The following is a 9,419-nucleotide window of genomic DNA, read 5'->3' on the forward strand; positions in this document are numbered from 1 at the left end:
ATTGGGGCAAAGGTTTCATAGCGTCGTATGTGGTTGTACCTGCTGAGGACCTGCAGCCTAGGCTGTCTATGGGAGCTGATCGACAGCTAGGTATCTATTCAAAGCAGCCCGGGTAACAATAGAGGACGCTTATTTGCAGCCTGCAGTGTAATCGTCTCATGTCTGAGTTGGTGGAGCGCTGGGTTGTTGAGTAGCCTTTGTCTACGCCGAATGCGTGACGGCTGCTCCAGCACCGAAAAGTTAGCCTCGGCTGGCCGATGCCGCCCCAGCAAAGACGCTAAAAAACGGCAGGCCGCGGGATGCACGACTTCAGAGAAGCTCCATGTGCTGTTTGCGCCCTCTACTTCTCTTTCGTCCTTCTTTCAATATAAACAACACGCATCACTGTCGACATCTCCACCCCAACACGCAGAGCCGACAGCATACACAAGATCTGATGCCGCACCAATGAGCGAATCGAGCTTCGTGCAAGCCCAGCAGCGGGTCGCCGCCCGCCGACAGGCCCGTGAGGTCCAAGCCGCGGCCCGCATCGCCGCCCAGCGAGAGGCATCGCGGACCAGCGCCCAGCTGCAGCGTCTGCCGTTCCCGTTTAGCGGCCTCGCGACCGCCTGGGACGCCGTGTCGTCGCGCGAGGGCACGAGACCGGCGTTTCGCGTCGCGCAGGTCGATGCCGAACTCCTCGACGACGAGCTCGTCGACCTGCTCAAGACGCAGGTCGCCGACGCCCTCAAATACTTTGCCGGCGGGCACCTGCACGACGACTGGTCCGATGAAATTATCCTCGGGCTGCGCGCCGTTCTCTTCAAGCTCACGATCTGGGACCACGACGCCACCTACGGCGCGGCCCTGCAGAACCTCAAGTACACCGACGCGCGCAGCAACGGCCCCGTGCTGGTTGCGCCGTCGCGGACGCAAAAGTCGCTCCACGGCCTCGTTAGCGTCGTGGGAAAGTACGCGTGGAGCAAGTGGGAGGCCTGGCTCGTAGAGCAGGATGAGGGGTACGATGAGCCCAGCCCGCGCGTGCGGCTGCTGTCGCGGTGGACGTCGCGCCTGACGACGGTGCACTCGGCGGCGGCGTGCGCGTCATTTCTCGTATTCCTGCTGCACGGTCGCTACCGCACGTTGCTCGACCGGATACTGCGAATGCGGCTGGCGCCGCCGACGAGCCAGGTCAGCCGTGAGGTCTCGTTTGAGTACCTGAATCGGCAGCTGGTGTGGCACGCCTTTACCGAATTCCTGCTGTTCGTGCTGCCGCTCATTGGTATCAACCGCTGGCGGCGCTGGCTGAGCCGTACGTGGCGCAAGACCAAGGAGATTGTCAACACGAGCAGCACGAGCGCCTCGGAGGGCGGCGGCACCCTGGGCGAGTACGGGTTTCTGCCGGAGCGTACGTGCGCCATCTGCTACCAGGATCAGAACGAGGCAACGACAGAAAACGAAATTATGGCGGCGGCGGCGTCGAGCGGCGTTGTCGGCTCCGCGCAGACGGACGTGACGAACCCATACGAGACGATCCCCTGCGGCTGCGTCTACTGCTTCGTCTGCCTGGCGATCCGGCTAGAGCGCGAGGAGGGCGAGGGCATTACGTGTCTGCGCTGCGGCGAGCACGTCAAGGAGTGCCGGCCGTGGGATGGCGATGTCGTGGAGCCCGCCAGAGCCAGACCGGGCGGCCACAAGACGGTGGCCTTTTCAGAGGACGTGACTGGTGGCATGGACGAGGAGGAGGAGGAGGAGGCGGCCGAGGAGTAAAGCTTGATGTCGACGATGCAGCTACTTAGATTTACGAAACACGACCAAGGCGGCGTGAGAGTGTACTAAACAAAATGAGAGCGCATAAGCTCTGATATTGTTTCTTTCTATTCTTTGCATGGCGGGGCGGGGAGATGTTTGGTTCTACTTGGAAAATGGGCAGATGTATATACATGTTTGATTAGTTCTCTTGAAGCGATTCATGTTGGCTTGGCTACACATAGGCATGAGCATATGACTGCCCTAGTGTCGAGAGAGTAACTATCTTAGTTGATGCGACTAGTACTGGCAGCATGATCTTTGACGTGCTGTGCCGATGGAGCATGACGCCTAAATGGCCGACCGTCGATGCGCTGAAGCAAATCTGCTACAGCGGGGCCCTGATATTCTAAGGATATCTATCACTACGTTACACAGCTGCCGAGATTTGCTGCTCAGATTGACCCGTAGATACTGTGCAGGACACGAGATTCAAATAGGCAATGCTCAGCGGATTTATCACCATCTCGCGTTGTGGAACATTATCTGCGTGCAAAGTGCATTGCATCCCGGCTGTTGGGCTCTGTCAGGCACGCATCTCGACCCTTGACAGCTTGTGTGGCGTCATACCCACAGCGGCTCCTTTGTGGAGGCAGCCTGCTTCTACCAGTAATATTACCTTGCACATCCATCTCCCTCCCCAGGTACCCAGGTGCCAGGCATCCAGGTAAGTACTTAGCAAGGTAAGGCAAGGTAAGGCAAGGTAAGGCAAGGTAAGTAGGTACTCCGTACTTTCCTGCTAAATAGGACCGGCAACCGCCAATTTACCTGGGATATCCACAAACCGCCCTTTTCTAGGCCGACGATTTGGCTATTCTTGCTTCCTACCTACTTCTTCATTCCCCTTTCCCCAGGGAAACGAAGAAAGCCAGTCTGTTGCGCGGGCTGCACAGACGACCGATCGATTTTGCAACACGTCCACAATATGATCGAGTAAATGATACAACACACCAAAGCTGAACAGATACTCTGCTTGTACTGCACCGCCCTTCTCGCGACCGCGCGTCGTGGGACACTTGGTGTCGCGTTGAGAGTCCGCTGTCTAGAGGTCATCCGGCTTAAGGGAGGAGAAGCTTGACAATTTGGCCCAACGCTCAGAGGAACAGCTGTCCCCTGCTGTGCCCGAACCCGAGCTTCCCTCTCTTACCTGCAAGATAAGCTTTCCAAAACGAGAGGGCTGGCCCTCTGAGCATAGGACCAGCCATGCCCAGCTTCTTCCAATTCACCCAGGGCAGCGAGTCCCGCGTACGGCCCAACGACTCGTCGCCGCTCCTCGGTCGCTTCCGTGCCGTGCCGCCACGCCCCGAGTTTGGCATCCGCCGCAACAGCCAGCTCGGTCTCCTCTCGGATAGCATCGCGGCCGGACGCGGCAGCGTCCATGTCGGCTACGGCGCCCTCATTGCCGCCCACCTCGGCGACAGCGACAGCGAGGACGAGTGCATCCGCCGCGACGGCCGGCTCGAGCTCCGCGAAACCGCTACGACCTGGGATCGGCTGTGGCAGAAGTTCGTGATTGACCTCTGGGTCGATCCCAGGCAGTCGGCGGTCATGAAGGTTGTGGATAGGTGGTGGAGCCGATATGGGCTGCTGGTGTTTATGCCTGCCATCCTAGTACGTCGGTGGGCTCCTGCGTGTGCGTGGATGAAAGCGACTTCTAATCATGTGTGGTTTCTAGGCAATTGCGTGGTGCGCGATTCCGTTTCCCCAGTACCCCCTGCCAAGAGACGACGATGACGACCAGGCAGACCCGTCAAGGCCTGGCAAGCGTCCTGGGTATGGGGCTGCCAACGTCGAGGTCAACTTTTGGTTTTTTCTCTTCATATACTACGGCTTTTACAATGCTACAGCGTTGGTGTGGATTACCAAGGTGTTTAATCTCTACAACCTCAACTGGTCAGTGGAATAGATTACGATGACTACGGTTGAGCCATATAACTTACTTGCTCCAGGTGGCCGAAGATTTTGGGGTTTCCCGTTACAGTATCGTTAATTGCCATTATATCTCTGGCAGTCCCGGTGCCCATTTATCTGATGCCAGAGACTCGCTTCTTGACGAATCACAACACTTCGTGGATCTCGTGGACATTTTGCGTGATGGCCATGCCTGTAGCCATTGCGTTTCTCATTCTCATGACAAACGAACGACACATTGGCCTGCGACACTCTCTTTCCGAAACGCAGCGGATTTTTACCACATCATGGTGGACGGGCGAGCCCGACACACTGCCGCGGCCCGATCGTCGACGGCGTAATGTGCCGGGCGACTTGTGGGAGCACGACGTACTGCAGTCATATGGGGCGACAAGGCCGCAAGGCGTAGCCATGAGGCGTAGGTGGCTTCCGTCAAGCTTTATTCGGTTCCTGTGGCTCTGCGTGGCGTTGTCTATCGGACTGATGGCGTACGTGCTCGGAGAAGCATATGCCGAGCTCTACCTGCAGACGCTACCGCACAACAGCTTGGAGACGGTAGTATATGTCTACGGATGGATCATTACGGTGCATCTGCTGGACGCGCTTACTGGTTGGGTGCTGGGAATAAGAGAGGGTGAGAGGGTGGGAAGTTACCCACTGAGCTGGGTGTTTAAGCTGTGAGTGCATTTCGATGAGCGGCATGCCACGAGTATATTCCACTAACATGGTGTTTGCAGGTATTTCATGCTGACATACCAAACTTATGTGCGTGCGCTGTACGCTCGTCTACGTACGCCGCAACAGTTTATTGTGCTTCAGATTCTCTCATCGACGAGTCTGGTGATTCTGACGCCGCTTATGATGACGCAAACGTTCCACAAAGCCATGTGCGTGCTGGGGCTTAACGGGCAAACATACGGATCGTACCAGAAGTTGCAGACGCGAAACGTGTTCATCCGGTTCCTGGCAGAGAATGCGTCGATGGCAACGTTTATGGGGAGCGTACTGGTGCTGCACTATGGCGCGAACAAGGATGTGTACCCGTACTTTGCGTTTGATCGCGACTCGGAGCCGTACAACCTGAACCTGACGGTGTACTTTTCGGCCATCACCTGGCTGTGCGAGCTAGTGGCGAGCGTGGCGGTCCGAGGCCTGATACGGTACTGCTTCAAGGTGGATGTCGGGCTGGAGGGCAAGCTAGACCTGGCGGTGTGGCCAGAGCTGCTACCGACATGCGTAGCGGTGATGCTGCACGTCTTGCAGAACATGATGTTTTCGATTATCCGGTTGCAATTTCATTAATAGAGGGGGGGAACGGGAAGAGGAGAGGAGAGAAGAGTTGCAGGGTCTGTTTCGTTTGGGGACCTGTCCGGGGCATGAGAGATTGTAGGATCTTTGTTTGTTTTTTTCTTGGTGCGTTTTGGCCTGGTTTGGATCCGACGTTGATACCCCAATCCCGTTTGCGTGCCTTTTACTTTTGTTTCTTCATTGTCTTAGAATACACACCTGCGCGCGGCCTGAATAGAGATTAGAGGGCTGCTACTTGGTCGGGGTTGATTATGCAGTATTGAATAGAAGTAATATGTAATAACCGAATATTGCTCGGGTGTTGGCTGAGATGCGATAGACGCTGTAGAAGGGGAGAGACGAGGGAGAGAAGATGGCGGAAGCGCGGAAGTGCGGAAATGTGGAAGAGGAGCACATGTTAGATCGAGTGGTGGAACCGAGGAGCAAAAGAATAGACGAAAGAAGAAGAAAAGAAATCAGTAGTTTGAGAAAAAGATGAAAAAGATGGAAAAGTCAACATCGTGACTCAAGGCAAGGCAACAGGCAAAACGATGAGCACAACCTTGATCGCTGAGCCTTGGTTGGTTGGAGTGGGTAATCGGCTGTGCAGTTTTCCATGTGGGAGGAGGGGTGAAGGGAGGCATGGGAGGCAGCGGAGGGGTGGACATTTTTGGTGTGCGGGCCGCTTCGATGGACGGATGTGGATGTGCCGCCAATTGTGTTTTCTTGGCTTATTTTCGGTTTATTATTTTCATTCTCATTTTTTTCTATTTAGCTGTGGTTTGCAATTCTTGTTCTTCTTCCTTTGTAGTTTAAGAAGTGGGCGTGGAGACTCTGGAAAAGTGACCAAAAGGTATAAATCAAACCTGACTAATTGCTGAAATAATGACATATGAGAGATCACCTGTTGTGGTCGGAAGGTACGGCTCGTTGCCACGGATATTCCTTTTGCCATTTCCGAATTTATAATTCAATACAAGTCAGAAGTAAGACCAGTCATGCTCAGCCTAAGGGTGCTCGTGTAACGGCCCTGCCAATGTGTTTGGACGGATCCTCCTCGAGCGTATAATGGGTCTCACGTTAGCCCGTGAGGCGCCGAGGGGATGCTTGATGAGTCAAGCAGCCGTTTTCCTTTATTTATTCTTCTTGTTCTTTTCTTCTGCTGAGCTATTGAAGTCTTTTTAGACATGGCCGCCTCGTTCCATGCGGTGTGTGAGGTAAAGCTAAGAAATAAAAAACAAGAAACAAAAAAACTCAACTAGTTTGTATTTCGATTAAAGAAAAGTAAAAGTATACAACTGCCCATCAACGGGCGGCAACATCTATCGATAACATCAGGCAACCGAGACAAAAAGGCGCACGCAACTACAACAAGACTAAGTAGAAGCGGGCATGTTACACGTATGCACATGCATGACAAGGCAAGGGACAAGATCAGTTTCTGCAGAAAACTAGAGCAAAAAGGAAAAGGGCATTGACAAAAAGCAAAGACTAAAAAAAAACTACAAATAAGTACAAATAAATACAGGGGAAAAAATGATACAAGGACTGATTCGGCGGCAATCCATAAATAAAGCAAGGACCTTACCGAGTACTCCTTCCAAAGGCCCTACCAAACGGGTAGTTGGATAAAAAAAGTAAGTAGGCCAAGCTGCCAAGGAAGGTGGCAGGCACATAAATATGTTTTGCGGGTCATGGCTGTGATGCTGCGCGCTTTGCGCTTTGAACATGCTCAGTAATAAGAATTCATAGGTCAGTATCCGTAAGTACCTACTTAACCTGTCTTTTCTTTCTCTATCCAGGTCCTCTCACGACTGATGTCTGGTGCGTATACCCAGTATGCATGTGCGTGTGTTTTTATCATTTTAGGGTTTTTTCTCCCATGTTGAAACACAACCATCTTCATATTTTTTCAAAGATCCAGTCTTTTTTTTTTCCCCTTGTTCCTGGCATCCTTGCTCTCCGTTGGCTCGGCGCTGAATCATGCCTCTCTTCCCGTATCCATCTACCCATCCATCCATCCATCCATCCATCCAGCCATCCGTCACATCCAGCTAGCCAACCGGCCCATCCACGGCCACCATGAGCAGCAAGCCATGCTATAGTTGCCCTCAGGCAACAAGACCGAGCGAGCCATTAGTAAATAAAAAAAGAACGAAAAAAAAAATCCACCCCCCTCCAAGTAACATTGATAAAAGTAATGATAGACTCACCGACCTTTTGCCAGTGCGCGCGTCGAGTTACAACGTCGCGGTGTATACTTGCTGCACTGTTTCGCCCTCCTTTGTTCTCTTTTGTCTTGTTTCCGAATACATTGGTCACTTACTTAACCTCGTGTCTTGTTTTGTCACGTCTCCATCTCATTCTTCAAGCCCCCCTCGCCTTCCGTCCCTCCCCCGGCGCATGCACCAGGATAAGTAGCCAAACCTATCCGTACTTTTGCTCGTAATCTACGTACTCCGTAGGTACTTACTTACCTACTATCTGTAGACCTGGCTGGGGCGCTGCCGGCCTGGACTCTGCATTAGCTACTTACTTAGCTACCTGCGTACCTAGGTATCTACATACAGCCTTGGGTCCTGACACCTGGGTCCTTGACTCCTTCCTACCAAGGCCCTACTTATTTTTATTGTCTCCTTATTCCTCTTCTGCCACTCGCAATCTCGCTCCTTCTTTTTCTCTCTCATTCTCTTCTTCTTCCTCACATCATCACTTGCTTATCTTGACCCTCAAGCAAGGCGTTTGTCCTCGCGCCCCTTACATTGCGTTGTCGGCTGTCGCTGTTTTGCCTCTGCCAGGTGCCAAGTGTCTGCCCGCCTCCGTTTGTTGACTGGCTCCTCTTGCCCGCCGGCCCCCCCCCTCTCTCTGTCTTTCTTTTAATCCCGATCTTCTTCTTCTTCTTCTTCTTCTTCTTCTTGTTTCCTAAATAAACACTGGGGCACGTTGGCCTGTTGCGCCTGCCAGCACCATTTCGACGATCCGCCAGTTGCCCGCGTCCAATCTGCACATCCAACTGAAGCAACTTCCAAGGTACCTCAGTAGCTTGGGTATCGCTACCTACCTAAGTACTTGCTTGCCCATCCACCTCAAGGCACATTTCGTCTCCACCGATATCCACCCAATAACAAAGTGCGTGCTTTTATCCCACCTTAACCACTCCGGCCGCCGACCTACTCAGTACCTACCTTTGGGCCTCCTCCCCTCTATTTCCCCCCTCTCCGTTTGCTCTGCCCGCGCACCTCCCAAACTAAACTACCCCTCCATGCTGCCCGCCCTGCATTATTCTCAATTTTCCCAAAACTCGCACCGCCTTTGCCCTTTTATTCACTCTAGCACTCATATCCTCTTCACTTTTATCCCTTCTTTTTACTCTCCAATTCTGCCTCGAATCACCACCTGATACGTGGCTTGTGTTTTTCCCCCCCTCCACAATCCCCTTTCCCTCCCACACCCCGCCTATACTCCTCTTGCCCAGAGTCTCGCTCCCTCTCTCATCTCGACGTTGAGCTTACAATGAGTGATTCAGCAGGCGCCCAAGATGCCTCGGGAAGACAGCCCTCCTCCGCCTCCTCCCCCGCCGCCCAACTCGCCAGTGCAAAGGTAATCCTTCGCAACAACCTGCGCCAGTTCCCGGACTTTCCCATTCCCGGTATTGACTTTGTCGATATCATGCCGCTCTTCGCCAACCCCGAAGCCCATGCCACTCTCGTCAACGCTCTCGAGCTTCAGATTGCTCAGACCTTCGCCGATGCTAAGCCCGACGTCATTGTTGGCCTCGACGCACGCGGCTTCCTCTTTGGCCCCGGCCTCGCCCTGCGCCTCGGCGTCCCCTTTGCCGCCGTCCGCAAGAAGGGCAAGCTCCCTGGCCCTTGCGTCACCGCCGAGTACGTCAAAGAGTACGGCAAGGACTTCTTTCAAATGCAGGAGGATGCCATTCGTGAGGGCCAAAAGGTTCTCGTCGTCGACGACATTATTGCCACTGGTAAATGACCCCCCACCACCATCACCCAATCGCTTGGCCCATCCGCTGACTGTTCCTTCCTCCAGGTGGCTCTGCCAAGGCTGCTGCCGACCTTGTTACCCAGCTCAAGGGCCAGGTCATGGGTTACCTCTTTATCCTCGAGATTCCTGGTCTTAACGGTCGCGATAAGCTTGGCGCTGCTCCCACAACCATTCTCCTCGAGGACGCCTAAGCTCACCACAACATCACCCGACATGCACAAGACGAGACGCTCGAAATCCGCACATTCAACAATAGACATGATCATGACCTAATACAAACACACGTTGACGCCACTTTCGCCATCTGCCCACATACACACCACAAACTGTCAATGCCGACCTATTTTTAATATCCGGGGAAACTGGACTCCACATGCACCACAACCTTGACACGACATTCAACCGTCTGCATATAATGAATCGCCCTGCTA

At 53.6% G+C, this 9,419-nt stretch overlaps 3 protein-coding genes across 3 annotated transcripts; all 3 read left to right on the forward strand.

The window, feature by feature from the left end:
* Nucleotides 1-447: 447 nt before the first annotated feature.
* V2A60_003307 (Pex12 amino terminal region-domain-containing protein) lies at nt 448-1,749 on the forward strand (the record flags this gene model as incomplete). The annotated part of the gene is made up of 1 exon (XM_083254643.1): nt 448-1,749. One exon carries the CDS (start codon nt 448-450, stop codon nt 1,747-1,749), a length of 1,302 nt encoding a protein of 433 aa, XP_083110769.1.
* A 1,242-nt stretch (nt 1,750-2,991) lies between these two features.
* On the forward strand, nt 2,992-5,001 carry V2A60_003308 (uncharacterized protein; the record flags this gene model as incomplete). Its single annotated transcript, XM_083254644.1, has 4 exons — nt 2,992-3,399; nt 3,464-3,681; nt 3,738-4,376; nt 4,437-5,001. The coding sequence occupies 4 exons, from the start codon at nt 2,992-2,994 to the stop codon at nt 4,999-5,001; spliced, it is 1,830 nt and encodes a 609-aa protein (XP_083110770.1).
* A 3,498-nt stretch (nt 5,002-8,499) lies between these two features.
* On the forward strand, nt 8,500-9,179 carry V2A60_003309 (adenine phosphoribosyltransferase APT1; the record flags this gene model as incomplete). The annotated part of the gene is made up of 2 exons (XM_083254645.1): nt 8,500-8,968; nt 9,034-9,179. 2 exons carry the CDS (start codon nt 8,500-8,502, stop codon nt 9,177-9,179), a joined length of 615 nt encoding a protein of 204 aa, XP_083110771.1.
* Nucleotides 9,180-9,419: the final 240 nt, after the last annotated feature.

The sequence above is a fragment of the Cordyceps javanica genome, chromosome 2, assembly GCF_051103115.1.
Source record: "Cordyceps javanica chromosome 2, complete sequence".
NCBI classification, from domain to species: domain Eukaryota; kingdom Fungi; phylum Ascomycota; class Sordariomycetes; order Hypocreales; family Cordycipitaceae; genus Cordyceps; species Cordyceps javanica.